The sequence below is a fragment of the Camelus bactrianus genome, chromosome 11 (assembly GCF_048773025.1).
Source record: "Camelus bactrianus isolate YW-2024 breed Bactrian camel chromosome 11, ASM4877302v1, whole genome shotgun sequence".
Taxonomy (NCBI): Eukaryota; Metazoa; Chordata; class Mammalia; order Artiodactyla; family Camelidae; genus Camelus; species Camelus bactrianus.
Window position 1 is genome coordinate 26,974,543 of NC_133549.1, and position 16,631 is coordinate 26,991,173.

The 16,631-nt window shown below is 54.0% G+C and overlaps 1 protein-coding gene across 5 annotated transcripts in view; it reads right to left on the reverse strand.

Moving 5' to 3' along the window:
- GRK5 (G protein-coupled receptor kinase 5) overlaps positions 1 to 16,631 on the reverse strand; it is a 199,407-nt gene that overhangs the window by 8,576 nt on the left and 174,200 nt on the right. For 4 of the 5 annotated variants that reach the window (XM_010969871.3, XM_045506558.2, XM_045506557.2 and 1 more), the window contains 8 exons: positions 15,899 to 15,999; positions 14,156 to 14,248; positions 9,182 to 9,245; positions 8,084 to 8,224; positions 6,340 to 6,530; positions 3,819 to 3,856; positions 2,097 to 2,186; positions 310 to 518 (listed from right to left, as the gene is read on the reverse strand). In XM_010969871.3, coding sequence (XP_010968173.1) covers positions 310 to 518; positions 2,097 to 2,186; positions 3,819 to 3,856; positions 6,340 to 6,530; positions 8,084 to 8,224; positions 9,182 to 9,245; positions 14,156 to 14,248; positions 15,899 to 15,999 — 927 coding nt within the window. Of the gene's footprint in view, positions 1 to 309; positions 519 to 2,096; positions 2,187 to 3,818; positions 3,857 to 6,339; positions 6,531 to 8,083; positions 8,225 to 9,181; positions 9,246 to 14,155; positions 14,249 to 15,898; positions 16,000 to 16,631 lie in introns of those variants that run through there. The other variant, XM_045506559.2, reaches the window with a different exon arrangement.

The window sequence follows — 16,631 nt, forward strand, 5'->3', positions numbered from 1 at the left end:
TTGGAGACCAGCTGGGATCATCCCTTTCCCCCCCAGAGCTGGAAGTCAGGGTGTCTCATTTCAGCCCACCTCCCCTGTCACAGGGCTGCCCCGCCTCCACCCCAGGCTCCTGCCTGGAAGCCTTGGCTACCCACCCCAGGTCACAGCCAGGAGTGCCCGCTCCTCGGGCCTGGTGGCTTCATGGCCCCACCCAAGTGTGCCCCGATCCTTTGACCTTCAGCCTGTTTGCTGTTCTGTGCTGGCGGCGGGGAGGGCAGCCAGCACCAGACCCCCAGTCCAAGGAGAGTGTCTGGCTCACTGGGAGCTCACCATTTTGCAGATGGACTTGGCCTCCTCAGAGAACTTGTGCGAGTACACCTCCTCGGTCTCCAGGACCCGGCGGTCCACCTCCTCCCTCTTCACCTTCTCCTTGCGGCCACGGAAGGGCGACTGGCCCTCAATCATCTCGTAGATGAGGCAGCCCAGACCCCAGTAGTCGGGGCTCAGGCTGTACCTCTGGTTGTTCAGGACCTCCGGAGCTGGGAGCAGAGCAGGGGAGCGAGAAGAGGTGAGAGGCAGCTGGTGGCAGGACAGAGCCTGGGCACACGTGACTCATGCCAACTGGGCCTCAGGGCATCCTGCACCCAGGAGTGACGGTGCTGCTCACAGAAGGCTGGAGCTTCATGGCTGGGACCTCCTCCCCCTGCTGACTCCTACCCACCAACTGCTACAAATACCACCTCTTCCAGGGAGCCTGTCCTGGTTGCTTTCCTCTGTGCTCCCAAAAGACTCTGACTGTGGCTTCAGAAGCCTGACCACACTGGATGAAAGCAATCTATTCCCTTGATGTCTCCCCCATTAGAATGTCAGCCACCTTATTCCCTGCTGTGCCCCGTAGCAGGTATGACACCTGGCACACAGAAGGTGCTGCACACATTTTCAATGAACGAAGGTGTATCTACCCAAAGTAAAGATGATTTTAAATTTATCTGGAGTTCAAACAGCTTCGCACTATGGCTTCTCTAACATTTTGATAAAATGAATGATAGATTCAACAGAGACATGCAAAAAAGATAGTTTCAGGTCATCAGGCAGGCCACATACATCCAGGGAGGCAAATGCATCCACACAAATGCAGACAGGAGAGGCTGTGCAGATGGACACCTGCAACACTCTGTGCAGGAGGACATAATGCACACATGCAGCAGATACTCACAAAGGTGCACGGATGAATCTATCAGCCGTCATCTATCCATCATCCAGCTACCCAGCCAGCCATCTATCCACCCATTTGTCCATCCATCCATCCATCCATCTATCCACCTATTTATTAATCCATCCATTCATCTGTCTGTCATCTATTATCTGTCCATCTATCAGCATTCACATGGATACACACACCTCTGACATACACACAGAAACACACCCCCCCACAGGTTCCTAAGTGTCGTGCAATCTGAAAAGGAGCCTCCAGCACCAGAGACAAAGTCCAGAACCCTGAGCATGTGCTGCTGGCACAAGCCTGGTAGAGGACAACAATGTCGCCAGCACCCAGAGCTTTCTGGAGTCCCCTACTTCCTGCGGTACGTGGGCATGTGTGTGTGAGGTGTGCAGGAGGAGGCCCAGGGAATGTCCCTAATTGGAAGGAGCATTCCAGGGGACTGGCGTTGCTCCAGGGTTCTTGCCTGCAGCCCCCAGGATGATAGTCTTGGAGAAGGCTTGAGAATGCAGGGCAGGGAGGCCGAGGCTGGTATCGACTTAGACTTGTACTTTGTGACACTTTCTGGGCTCCTCCTAATGACTCCCTTTCTTCTCAGGGTTTCCCTGAAAGGCTGTCTGCCAACTCACCGGATCCCTACTCCACCTCCCCCAAGGCAGCGCCGCCTGCCAGCTCTGCCCCTGCCCCTGGCAGTGGCTTGGCTTTGAGACAGAGGTGGGGCTGGCGGTGGGGGCTGCAAAGAGCTCAGTGTAGTCCAGTCGCACCTTGGGGCCCCAGCGCTCCCCCAACCCAGGCTAAGACCTCCCACTCCCCACCGTGACCGCTTCCGCTGCAAGTTGCACAAAGAGCCCAGCGGCTCCGAGGGGTGGGCTCTGGGAGGGGCCGCACCCACACTCACCCATGTAGCCGACGGTGCCCACCCGGCCACGGATCAGGTCTCCCTCAGGGATCTTCACGGCCAGGCCCAGGTCCGAGATCCTAATGTGGCCTGAGGGGACACAGCAGAGTCAGCGGGTCCCTGGGACGGTTGTGTGGGAATCTGGTCCATGCTGGGCAGAGCCCCAGACTTGCCACTGGCCCCTGGCATTTCATCTGTCCCAGGAAGAGTGGTACCCAATCTGCCATTTCAGGGTGACTACAGACCCTTGGGAGAGTAGGTGTCAGAGGTCAGGGGTAAATTATTACTTTTTAGGAGAAAAACATAAAGATGCAAAAGGACGCCTGGACACGCGTGGCCAATGGCCAGCCTGCCTCATAAAATGACCTAATGGGCTTCTTGGAAGGCTGAAGTCACAAAGTTTAAAATGCCTTGGCCCGATTCTGGGATTGCTTCATGGGAAAATGTGAGATTCTTCTGACATCTTGCAACAACTTGCTTAAGGGGAAAAATCGTAAGGCAGTTTGGGAAGCAACTCCCTATTCTGCCTTGTTGGTCTTTGGAGGTGGTTTGTTTTCTCCCTTTGGGGAAACAAGAAGGGAAGATGCCCGGGCCCAGCAGAGACGGGGAGGTGGCTCTGGAGCTCCAGGTCCAGGACTGACTTCCAAAGGCCGAGACGACGTGACACTGAGAGCCCACTCTGGCACTGTCTCTCCCAGCCGCCCACCCACCAGGGTCATGGCCTTATCTGTTCCTGCAGGAAGGAACACTGCCCTGCATCCCAGCCTGGACTTCAGCAAGGCCCAATGCCAGGCACCACCACCAAGCAGGAGCTGCGTGGATTCTCCCAGCTCAGCAGCCCCTGACAAAGGCAGGGATCGGGGAGAGAGCACGCAGGTTCCAGCCATCGGGTGACAGACCAGTGGTGGGCACCAGCAGGGAACAAGAACCCCTTGGGCCCTGAGCCCTCTGCCTGCTCTTGCACACGGAGCATCATACTCAAACCTCTCTCCAGGTCACCAGCGACCTGCCTCCCTTCCTCCCCTCTGCCTGGGGCTTCCTGGTGTCCGGGGCATGCTAGGCGGGAGACCTGGTTTCTGGTCTCCCTACTGATATTGCTGCATGACCTTGGTGGGTTGGCTCCTCTGAGTCTCAGTCTTGTCATCTGTAAAATGGGCACAGAGATGCCGGCCCTGCCTCCTCTGTAGAGACGGGAAGATCTAGTCAGATGTGCAGGGCTAAACTGTTGTGAGGGGTCACTGTCGTTGCTCCTGTATCCATGTGTGCACACACTCGCAAACACACACACAAGAAAATAACAACTGTGAGGTATAAGTCATGATGCCTGACACTTAGAGCTGGCTAGAGTGATAAAACAATTTCTCCTCTTATCAGAACCTCACCACCACCCTCCACCCTCACAAGAAGGCAGGGCAGGACCCACTGTTCCCATTTCACAGACAGGGAAGACGAGGTGCAGGGAAGCTCGTGGGAGTTAAGAGTCTCTGGAATTCTGGGCCCCTCCTTCAGTGCTCTCTGTCTCTGTCTCCCTGTCCCCGTCTCCGTGCGGAGTCACACTGCTTCTTCACCAAGTAGCAGCTTTTCCCGTGCCCTCTGCCCTCCCGTGGGCCCAGGGTCAGTGTCCCCGAGTCTCTGCTGGGAGGGCCTCTGCTCCCTATGGGTTGCGACGCTCACCTCTGCTCCAGAGCAGGGAGAGGCCCCATGGGTGGCCGCCCAACTTACCGTAATCGTCTAACAGGATATTTTCCGGTTTCAAATCTCTGAAAGGGAAAGATCACCAGCATGTGAATGTGGGGGTTCCGGGCAGCAGGGGCGCACCAGCGTCTGGGTGGACCCCTCGGGCAAGCCAGGCCTGAGGGTTTCCTCCCCACCTCTGGGCTCAGGAGGTCTGGCCTCTCTCTGGGTCAAGACAATGTGGGGCTAACTTCTCTCCCTCCAGCAATTTAAAACAAATGCTGCTGTTTGATACAGGTATCTCTCCAGCCCCGGAGGGTGACGGAAAAGGAGGTGGGGCAGAGGCCAGTCTTGGCACCTGTCCACACTGAAAGCCCCGGGGCGGAGAATCCTGGCTGATGTGGTGACAGATGTCCCCCACCCACCCCAGGGCTGGGAACGTCCAGGACGCCCTGAAGGCAGAGCAGGGCCTGGGAATGAAGGAAGAGAAGTTATTGAGGACAAAGCACCAGCTGCAGAATTGGGGCAGAGGATTCTAAGGGAGAGAATGACAGACCCCAAGACAAAGACCCCCTTTAGGGTGGGGCCCCCAGCAGCCTGGCACATTTCCCAACTCCAGCTGAGCTCCAGCCTGGGAGAAAGCACAGCCAGAGGCGCAGCTGTAGCCGCACCCGCCTCCTCCTGTCACTAATGTCTCTCTTTTCTCTGACCACAGGCTTATGCTCAGGAGAAAGGGAGCCTCTCCACCCCCAGGAGCGGGGAGAGGCAGCAGAAGTGTCCCGTTTTACTAGTAAACGGGCTTCTCCATGGGTTCAAGGACAACCAGTGGAATCACGTATGCAGCTCAGTTCAGCCATTGTGCAGATGATACATGGCATCTGGATGGAGAAGCCGGGTCTCAACCAACCAGCTTTGTTCATTAAACTGAGGGCAGCTGTCATCGTGGGGAGTGGTTCACGTGCCCAAAGCCAGTGGTGCAACCTCACCAAGTAATACCTGGTGTTTGCATGTAGTTACTTATTACAAAATACTTCTGTTGCTGTTGTTACTCATTTGCATGCTTCTGATGTGTTAACCATTCCAAATAAGACCAAAAGCCATCATTTCAATTAACCGGACACCACCGGGTGGGAAAGACAGCTGGCTGGTGGGCACAGAACCCAAACCCACAGAGAGGCCACGGCAAGTGGTCAGGGCCAGGGAGGCACCGTGGTCCTCTTCTTCCTTAAAAGGGCCAGAACTTGGAGGGATGCCTTTTTTTTTGCTTTTTCTTTTTAAAGAGATAAGCAATCAAGCAGAGGATTCTTATTTCAACCCGTAGGGAGATTTTTCTGACTCTCTTCTCACTTGAATGAAAACAAAACAAAGGCATAAATTCGGAGACGGTGTGGCGAGAAGGGCATTTCATCAAGACCACTCCTTCTTGTTTTCAAATCCTTCTTGGGCTCCCAAGATAATCGTTGCCGAGAGCTCCATGACCAAGCTCTTCCAACTGGCATGTGTGTGCTTGGGGGTCCCCATGTAAATATGCATTTCTAGGTCCTCAACTTCATAATGCCATGTCCTGTCATCCTTTATGGTCTCCCCTCCACATGCCCTTCCTCAGTAGCTCTTCCCTCGATTGACACAAGAAGAACAGGTTCCTCCTCACTCCTAAAGGTTACTCTGGTGCCCGGCTCCAGGGGGTAAAACCTCCAGGGTCCCGATTAGAAGCAGGATCTACTAATAATTTTTCTAAGGGCAACTCAACCGAAGAAATTACTTTAACACTTAGAGCCTTATGGTCAAAATAAATTAAAAAAAAAATCTTACACATATCCATGTATTTCAGAGTGGAATGCTCATCAATGACTTTTATGCAAAAAAATATATTATATTACAATAACATTCTGTAGGGGCAGGGGGGAGTGAAGAAGAAAATGATAGAAAATGCCTCACCATTAAAGTTTTCATGCATTTTTTTAGATGGATGATGGTGGAAATCAATTTTCTACTGCAATTAGATTCCACTAGATATCTTTAGAAATGTGATGTCACTTTAGTTCAATTTCAAAATATCCAACAGTAGCCATTATTTTAACATCTGATAGTCTATCTCAGATGTCTACTTAAAAACTATGAGGGCACACAGATTTTCAAAATTCTCCGAGGAGGGTTGGGAGCAGAATTTGAAGACCACTGCTCACAGAATCTGGACGCCTGGTCCTATAAAGCTGGGCAGTGTGGGAGGGACGGGGGTCTGTTCTGATGCCTGCTTGTGGTGGTGATTCTACGAAAGTCCTTCTTTTGGTTGACTTTGGTTGGTCCCAGATCAGGTCACCAGGCTTCCCTGAGCTTCCCCGGGTGCTGGTGGGAAGGGACTGGTGGCCCAATCTCATCAACTCTGAGGGAACATCACTTCACACACCTGGGACCCCTAGGGGGCCCCACTCCCTTACTTGCTTCCAGGCTGGGAGTCTCTGCCTCAAGGGGCAATGACAGAGCCTCGACTCCGGGGAAGGCGGGGAGGGCACGGAAGGGTGCTCCCCCAGCCCCAGACCCAGACTGGGACCCAGCCAAGCCCACTCACCTGTAGACGATGTTCTCTCGGTGGAGATCTTCCAAGCCGCACAGGATCTCAGCTGCGTAGAACAGGGCGCGCTCCTCTTCAAAGCCAGGGTTCCCCATGTTGTAGATGTGGAACTTGAGGTCCCCCCCGTTCATGATGGTCAGGACCAAGCACAGCGCGTCCTTGGTCTCATAGGCGTAGGCCAGGTTGACCTAGAGCACAAGACAGCCCTGCAGTGAGGACCCGGGGACCATCCCCAACCACGTCCGCTCCTCCTCCTCCTCCTTGGGGTCCTGATGCTGGGGCGAGGGTTAAGGTGGGGGAGCTGCAACAACTTCACGTCACCCCCTGCGCCTCGGTGGCCTCAGGGTGCCCCTGCTGCTGCCCCCACACCTTCCATCCGATACGGTGGGTCACGGCGAGGCGGCAAAGCCGGGAGGGGCAGGCCAGCACCTGCCCTTTCAGGGGTTCTACAGGACGGCGTCTGCGCTTTTATGTCACAACAGCATGTGCATGCGTCAGGTGGTTAAAACTTCTGCCCCCTCTGAGTGTCACCTTATAAAACCCGCCTGGCTCCAGGGAATGACCCAGCACCAGGTCGAGGGCATCGCTCACCCTCATGCGCGGCTAGTGGGAGTGTAACTGGGGAAAAGTCACACACCCTCTGACGCAGCAATTCCTCTGCCAGGAACCCAACCTGCAGATACCGTCCTAGAAATACGCCAAAGGGATGTTCAAGGATGGACACGGCAGCCTTGTTTGTTGTGGTGGCTTAAAAACCAGAGATGATTTCTATCCGTGGGGACTGGCCGCACAGGTGATGGCCTGTCTCTTCCCTGGGCATCAGGGGAGCGGTGCACAGCTTTAAAAAAGATGCACAGCTGTAGGTCTGGTTACAGAAAAAGATCTACAAGTTAAAGGGAAAAACATTGCAGCCTAAGATTTGTAATAAGATCCCACTGGCTGCAAATAATGAAGCCTGTACATGAATCAATCATGTCAGGAATGGTTACTCAAACGGAGGCTTTTATGTTTATTCCGCACCTGTCTGTGCTGTTTGACTTTTTACCTGTGCATACATTATTTATCATCATAACAAGTGGTGGAGACATGGATGGCTGACCAAATACCCACATCCTCCTCCACGTTTCCCAGCCTCCCCTACAGTTGGCTGGTCGCCAGCCGAGAACTGTGGGTGGAAGTGAGGGGTGTCACTGCGGCCGAGGCAGTGCAAATCCCCCAACACTCACTGCCCACATCCCGGGGGATGGGTAGCTGGAAGATGGAGGAGGGTGGTCTGATCAGATGGGCTTTTGTTTGAGAGACAGAACAGCCTCTGTTGTCTGGGTTAATTTGTTACTGCAGCAGAGCCTAGCCTGGACGGAGTGACACATGAATATAAACAGATGGGACCCTGACACTGAGGTCTCCACTGTGATGAAACCAGCCTACAGGGGTCTGTGGAAACAAAGCTCCTTGGCTGGGCCCACGTGGGCTTCTTTTGTCCACTGAGGAGTTAACAGAAGCCTCAGTCTCACGCCCAGAGGGACGCCAGGCTAGCTCCAGGGACAGGGCAGTCAGACAGCTGACCCCCGGGTGCCTAGTGATGGAGGAAGCGGTGGGCAGCACCTTTCTGCAGCACCTCCTCTCACTGCATCCCTCGCCCCGGGGGATGAGGACCTGTCACCCTGGAGGACCACTTCCTTCCCAAGGGATGGAAGTCCCGGTCACCAGGAGGGGGCGACCCTGGGCCCTGGACACTCACCACAAACTGACTGTTGACCTTCTCCAGGATCTGCTTCTCGTTCAGAGCCATGGACTCCCCTTTCCTCTTTTTGATCCTCTTCTTCTCCAAGCGCTTGCAGGCGTACATTTTACCCGTGGCCCGAACCTGGCAGGCACAGACCTGAGGCGCAAGAAAGAAGCCAAGGGATGGGGCACATGAAATGAGGCCAGCCTGAAGAGCCCTCAAGGCCAGCGTGCTGTGTCTCAGGGGCTGGGAATTGATGGGGCCAGAGCGGGCCATGCCCCGGCCTGTGGGGGCTCCCAGCCCCAGCACCCGATGATGCCCGGGGGTGCACTCACTGCTCCCAGGGCCCTGCCCTTCAGACCTGGCTTCGGTGCTGCCTTATCAAATCCTAGCCCTTGAAGGTGCAGAATCAGCCATGTACACCAATGTTTAGATGGCTGGCCGAGGCCTAAAGGATTGTCCCTCTCTCAGAGACAACTAGGTTTTCTCTGTCCCAAGCTTCCAACCAGATGTCGCCACTGATAACTGGGGACTTCCAAGCACCAGCTGCTGGCTTGGGGGGCAGTGATGGGAGGCCCCTGGGAACCCTGACAGGAATGGGAACAAGGGCATTTGAGTCTGGTCTTAGTTCTGCCCTATTTACCTGTGTGATCTTGCCTGGGTCACCTAACCGTTCCGAACGTCAGCTTTCCCCATCTCTAAAATGGGAATGACAAGGCTTGCCTCACGTATTGGGAAGATGAGATTAAGTACAACAGTGCATATTAACAGCTGGGTCGGGCCAGGTTGCTTAAGCCCCTCATGCCCTCTTTCCTCCCTCCAGACACAACCAGCAGTGCCCATTTCTCCTCTCCAGACTTGAACCCTGCCTGAGGCTGGCTCCAAGACCACCTCCTTCTAATATCCACCTTGCCAGGACACCCTTCTTTCCCACATAATACACGTGGGACCTTCCCAAAGGCCCTGAACCTCCCCCTCCCTCTCCACCAGGGGGCGCATGCCTGACCCATTTGCTTGGAAGCCCTGCTTAGAACACTTTAGGCCAATCCAGAAGGGACAGAAAAGGTGACAAGAGCACAGGAACTTTCCATGAATATGTGAATGTTCACTCACCTCCCCAAAACCCCCTTTTCCTAGTACTCGGTATTGCCTGAAAGTGTTTTTGGTTATCGGTTGCCTGCAAAAAAGCAAAAATCCAACATGGGTCTCATAGTAGAATCCAGAAGAAATAAACAGTATTGAGAGCAGCCAGGGTGAGGCACAATTCCATGTCTTCCAAACCAGGCCCTGGGGAACCCCTGCAATCATCGCTGCAGACAGGACCCTCAAGGACTTGCTTTGAGACTGGGGGTTCAAATCGCAGGCCACCGCCCCTGGGCCTTGCACTGGGAGGTGAGCAGTCCTTGCTTGCTGGGAGGCAAGGGCAGGAGGCTCAACAAATGTGGAATGTGAGCCGAGGCCGCTGCACCGCACTTTCCCTGTGGTTCCCCTCTCTCTCCCAAATGCAAATCATGTGGGTAAACTCAGAAGGAAGCTGTGTCCTCTGTGCAGGGGGAGGGAAGGGGCCAGGAGCCAGAGAGGTTCGGTGTCCCACGGAGGCCATGAAGGAGACCGCAGCCCTCCCACACCTGCCCAGCAGGATGGCTGCACCTCCTGTCCCCAGGAGCCTGGGGCTAGTCCTTCCTGCAGATGTGCTCCCATAGCACCAGGCTGATCCCCGGGAAGACCTGGCCTCCTCAGGGCAGAGGCTGCTGGTTTCCACGTCTAGTCTGGGTACTTCTTCACCATCAGTTCCCAGCCTTTCCATCACCAAGGGGGCCATATTATATTCTCCCTTTAGCCCCAAGAACACTAGAAGATCTTGTCTGCCAAAAGCAGTATTCACGGCTAATCACTTTGTCTCCCGACTCCCCATTTTAATTAGCTAAAATCATTTACAGCGTCAAATGAGACAGAACCTCTGATCATCAGGCTGGGATGGGACTCTTGGAATAAATAAATAAATGGAATTTAGTTGCAGCCAAGGACCCAGTGTTGCAGATAGCTTGTGCTTTTTCATCGCTGGCCTGTTTGGCTAAGAAAAATCAGGTTTCCCCCCCTTTCATTCAGCTTTAGTGAGGTGTAATTGACAAAGAGTGTACAACTTCATGTTTTTATATATGTAGACATTGTGAAATGATCCCCCAATCAAGCTAATTAACATTTTAACCTACAATGAAAAAGAGTATGGAAAGGAATACATGTATGTGTATATATGACTGAAACATTATGCTGTACACCAGAAATTGACACAACATTGTAAACTGACTATACTTCAGTAAAAATATATACACACAAAAAAGTTCTACCACCTCACAAAATTACCATTCCCTCCTTCCTTTCCTTTTTTCCTTTCTTCCTTTCTTTCAAGAACACTTAAGATCTACCTTCTTAGCAAAGCTCAAGAAAATAATACAGTAAACTGTAGTCACCATACTGTACTTTAGATCCCCAAAATTTATTCTTCCTGCATAACTGAAACATTGTACCCATGACCAACATCTCCCATTTCTTCATTCCCCCCCTCTACCCTAGCAACCACCACTCTGCTCTCTGCTTCTGAGTCTGACTATTTTAGATTCCATATTTAAGTGAGGTCATTCAGTATTTGTCTTTCTGTGTCTGGCTTATTTCACTTAGCATAATTTCCCTCCAGGTTCATCCACATTGTCAAAAATGGAAGAATTGCCTTATTTTTGAAGGCCGAGTAATATTCCACTGTATAAACACTATCATATTTTCACTGCCATGTTCTTTGCAGCCAAGATATGGAAACAACCTAAATGCCCATCAGTCAATTAATAAGTAAGAACAAGCAGCTTTGACGATGTTAAAACTGGCTCTTGGATCTCTAGGACTATTTTTGAGCATCCCCCAACCCCACCCCAAGAGTCTTGACGAGGGAGGGGACTGGAGCAAGACTGAAGTGGGCCAAAGAACTGGGTCAGCTCGAGAGAGAACCTTTGGTCACCCAGCCACTCTTGAATGAATCTCCCGTGGAAACTCTCTCGCTGCTGGGTCATTTAGAAGGTTTGGGTTTCACCGGAAATCACAGCTTTGGCAACACACTGTTCTCCTAGGACAGCCCTGAAAACTCCTGGGCACTCCCTGGCACACCTGTCTTGGATTCATGCGCTGTGACTCACTCTCTCTTCTCTGGTGTTTCTTCGGGAAGCGGGGCCCCGGCTGCCCCTCTGCAGGACTCCCCCTTACTCCATATCTCAATACCAGCAGCCCGGCCGAGAGCAGACCTGCCATGCGCCTGCCTCCACCATGCGGCCCTGGGAAGCGTTTCCTCCAGCTGCCCTCGAAACCACATGAAGGCGTCAGGGCCTAATAGTTTACGATACATGGAGAACAAACAGTCGGTCGACATTACCGCAAAGCTCCTCTGCTGGGGGAAATGAGTGTAATACAATTTCCGAGGAATTTCTTGGTTAACCTTGGGAGGGAAAAAAATCCCTTTAATATTTCAACAGTACAGCACCAACAGGCCATGATCTTGTTAGCAAGGAAAGAAGGAAGAGGGGGGCAGGCGGGGTGCTGTCAGTCATTTACGGCATTTCTAGGCCAGGGTTCTGTCCTACTGGCTGCCACAGCTTAATGCTCCCAAAAGGGCTTAACTCTGCAGTCAGCACACAGATTTGAAAAGTCCACTTCTCCATTTCATGCGTTTGGTACTGACAAGCCAAGTGAAAGCCAGTGGCCACAGCTGAAGGATTCCATTGGAACAGGAGTATTGGGTGGACTAAGGGTGAAGGATTTGAGTGAGGATCTGGGGTTCAGGTTCCAGTCTGGCCAGGCCCTTGCTGTGTGACCCAGGGCTAACCCATCAACCTCTCTGAGCCTTACATCTTCAGGAAAATGGAGATATTGAAAAGGTATATGTATTCAAAGACTCCTTGCAAGCTGCCGAGTGTCACCTGTCATTATAAGAACTCTGGGATACAGGGTGGGGAAGGTATAGTTCAATGGTAGAGTGGATGTTTAGCATGCATGAGGTCCTGGGTTCAACCCCCAGTACCTCTATTTAAATAAATAAGTAAATAAATAATAAACAAATAAATAAACGTAATTACCTCCCCACTAAGAAAAACCCAGAAAAATAATAGAACTCTAGGGATAAAGGACCCGGCCCCTGCTGGGGGGTCTCTGTGGTAACAATCCTCACTGCTCAAAGCAACTTGCACACGGACTCGTGTAATCCTCACACCAGCCTCCGGACGTGAGACTATGACTGTCCTCATTCTGCGGATGAGAATGCTTAGGCTTCAGGAGGTGAAACGAGATGCCCGAGGTCACGGCCGGTCAGTAGTCCAGGCCGCCTGCTGCAGAGCCCACGACCAGCGTCCTGAGCCCACGCTGCCACCCTGGGAAGGGGGGTGCGTTACACGGCCCAGGGCCCCAGGGTGGCAGGTGGGGCAGGATGAATCCCTCCCCAGCAGGCTGTCGGCCACCCCCTTCAGCACCAGCCGTGGAGCTCATCACAGGCTGCGGTGATGCCGACGAGCTCGGTGACGACTCGTCACGTCCACTGCACTCAGCAGTTCACCTTCCAGGGCCTAAAGGCTGACTTCATTCAGGTGTGTGCAGGGCTACCTCATCTCATCCCCACCCCACGACACAGATGGGGAAACCACGGTGTGGAGAGGGGAGCCCCCTCCCCAGGCCCCCCAGGAAAAGGGAGAGCCAGGACTCGGGCCCAGGCGGTGGGCTCCATGTGGCTGATGCTTGGCTTCTCTGTCTCCTGGGGCCATGATGTGCCCAGGCAAGGTGGCCAGTGGCAGGCATGTGCCAAAAGAGAAGGCCACCCACTGCTTGCTCTGTCACCCCTGTCGGTCAGAGTAGAAAGGAAAGTCCCCCATTGGCTGCAGGGCAGGGTGTGTTCTCAGGGAGGGGCCATGAAGTTCGCGTCCTGCAGGTTCATTTCCTAAGCGTCTGCAGGGGACTCGCCAACACAGGTGCAGATACACGTGCGGGAGCAGGAAGGCTCCTGGCTGTCTGACCACGGCGTGCCCAGGTGGCTGTGAGTGCCAGGCCTCCGGGGCACAGGAACCCTGGGCGGCAGGAGGGGATGTGCCCACCTCACCAGCTTAGCAAGCATAGATTTAATGCAGGCATTGCCCTGTCCTGCAAATCCTGGGATGCTGTGGTGGGCAGAACACTGCTCTGGGCCCGGGGCCAGGGTCCCTCCTTGGCTGCACTAATGCCTGCGGGGTGACCCGGCAATCCATGTGCTCTCTGTCTCTCCTCATCAGTCACAGGGAGGCCACCTCTGCCCCGCCACGTCCCCGCCATGCGCGTGAGAGCACTTTGCAGAGAATAAGGTGGCAAATAAAACAAATGAAAAGACACCCGGTCTCACTTATGATGAGAGATGAAAAGATAAACAAGAAGGAAACCTGGCTCTCACACACCAAGAACAGTGTTGATGAAGCTGAGGAGAAGCAGGCGCGCTGGCGCTGGCAGGACTGGGAATGCGGGCAGCTGTTTGGGAGGGCAATCTGGCAGTCCCTGCCAGTTTAGAACCCGTGCCCCTGACATTCCTCTGCTAGGAATTTCTATGTTTGTATCTGCAAAAGTACATAAAGGTATGTGTACAGAGTTGTTCATTACTTAGGGAAGGTTGCACACAAAATTGAGAGCAACCTCCATGTCCATCATTAGGGGCTGGGTTACACGGGAGATGCGCAAATCTTTCTAAGAACGTGGCCATTCCTTATTTGCTGGCAGAGAAAGAATTTCCAAAGACAGTGAGCCAGAAAAGTAAGAACCAGATGCTGAGTGTGTGTGTGCATGAGTGTGTGTGTGTGTGTGTGTGTGTGTGTGCATGAGTGTGTGTGTGTGTGTGAGCGTTAATAAGCATACAGCATTTCTAAAGAAGAATAAGAACTTAATTAAAAGAGGGAGAATGCTTAATTTTATTTGAACCATGGCCCATGGGAGGCGACTGATTTCTATATGACTTCTCAGGTGAAAAACTTACACCCGCCCCGCCAACACACATTGGCACACACTTGTGAGTGGGGTGTGCTGGGGAGCACTCACCTTTCCAACCACTTCCACTGCAGAAAGCGATCAAAATACATGCTGTCCAGGTACTTGTGGAAGGGTTCTCCCCTCAGGTAGTCGTGGACAGATCTGGCTCAGAGGGAACAAACACACGAACATTTTACAGTCCTGATCTTGAAGCAGACGGGCAGAACCATATTCAGCAGGTTACAGCCCGGCCTCATCCATTTCCAGTCTTTGGAAATGCAAACACACAGGGGCCTCCAATGGAAGCAGCAGGGGTGGCCAGAGGTCACATCATTCTACAAAGGCTGTTTGAGATTGACTGATCCGGCAAAGATTTAGTGAGCACCTGCCATGGGCATTGCTCTAGGCTCTGGGATACAGCGGGGAGCATGTTGGCGCTGGGATGGGGGACACGGAAGGTAAATAACAACCAAACAAACGACCCCAGGAACATGTTATCACGAATTAGGGGTAAGTGAGGTCCCAGGGTTGGGGGTCAGGGAGATCTCTCCAAAGAAGGAACAGGAGCTGAGATGAAAACAGAGGAATATTTAATTATGTGCAGGGAGGATTGGGACTCTGAGAGGGTAGTGTCTTGAGAAGGGGCAGAGGGGTGCAGGCTCCAGATCTGATCAGAGACCAGTGAGGTTTTCATCCCTGCGGCAGAATTCATTGGCCACCTGCTGCGGGCCAGGCCCTGGAGGGTTCTGAAATTGGCTGTAGGCAGGGATGGACTTCTCCCCTTTAAAGAGTGGACATGCTGACCCATCTAGCCCTGGCATTTGGGACCTGGGGAAGGGACGGGACACACAGAGTGGAGGCATGTCCTGCCAAACCTGAGAACAGGGGCTGGCGTGGGGGCCAGGAGGGCCCCTCCCTCAGGGTCAGGGGGACAGCCCAGGGACCTCACCCACTGTCAGAGGTGACCCTCGGCCACCTCCAAGAGGGCAGCAACCAGGTTTGTTTCTGCTCACAGTGGTCTCTCTTCTGCACCTGTCATAGGGCTGGGCCCCAAGTTGGCCATCCCTGAACGTCCCAGCTATTCTCACCATGCACGGGAGGTGGCGCTAAGCCATGAAAGCAGGACTGGGTTCTTGCTCACAAGGCATCCCCCACACAGCAGAGTGTCAAGCACTCAGCAGGCGCTCAATTAATGTCTATGGTGCAAAGTTGGAACAAGGGTGCACAAAGAGCCCCCAGACTCAAGCCAGCTGCCATCTCGGTGCGTATGGATGTGTGTGCGCGCGCATGGCAGCTCACGAGGAGGGTACAAGTGGGTGCAGGAGCGTGTGTGAGCCTAGTTACGCCTTTGTGGCGTGTGCATGCGGGGTGACGGGGCTTCGTTGGTGCTTGGCTGGCACCGCCCCCATGAACTGGTCTCTCGTCCCATTAGGGTCTCTGTACAGCCCGCAGTGAGGTGGTGGGAGGTGATGGGTGTGGTGGGAGGTGGTGGGGTGTGACCCAGGAGGGATTTTTGCACATTCCTCTGTCTCAACAGCCTGGAAAGGCACTGGCTTTCAACACCATCTGAAGCAGATGCTCTCTCTGGACACGGCACCCTGGCAGCTTGTCTCTTCATAAGTAGACAAGCAGCAGGGTGCCTTGGCTGGAGCCCCCAGGCACTGAAGACATGCCCCAGGTGCCCAGATCTCCAGTGGCGGCGAGAGGCAGCCCCTTTTCAGGTGACTGAGTGGCGGCCTGAGAGGAGGCTGAGGGGCCTGACACCCCGGAGAGGGAAGGACAGTGGGGAGGCCGGGCGGCCGGAGCACTTACTGCACACAGGCAGCGAAGAGTTCTTTGCAGGGCTTCTGAAGGAGCTTCTCCTCTGTCTGGGAGACCAGGTCCTGACCAACTTGGGCGATGAAAACCGGGGACTGGAGGGAGGAAGAGAAGAGGAGGCGTCAGTGACGGAGGGGCAGGCGGCTGGGTGGACGCGGGTGTCCCGCCCGTCCACACCTGGTCCTGGGCCCGGGCACCGTGGTGGGTGGTGCAGGCAGGGGGCCGGGCTGGAAGGTGGTGAACCAGCCTGGACTTAGGATCAGATTTCTGGCTCTGCCACTGACAGCGTGTGTGACCTCATCAGGTCACATGGCTCCTCTGAGCCCTGCTGTCCTCATCTGCAGAACACGGATCACGACATCAGATCCGAGTGAGGTGTGTGAGTGCTCACCGTGTAAGGAGCCCCTCTGGGCGGCCGCAGTCCCTTAGCCACGGCGGCGGGGAGGGGGGCGGATGTGAGATGGACCCCGCCCTGCTGCGAGGTCATGAGTGAAAGGATCTGGATGGTTAAAGGGGCAGCTTGGGGAGGGCACAGCAGCGAGGGGAGGGTTGCGAGGTGGGCAGAACCTCGGCAGATCTGGGTTCCAATCCCACATCTGCAGCTTGGAGCTGGGGGGCCCCGGTTGTGGCACAGCCTCACGGCTGTCAGGAGGATGATCTTGAATCAGTTTCTCCGGGAACGAACCAAAGAAAACTTCAGGTCAAGCGTTCAGCCCAGATCCTGGCA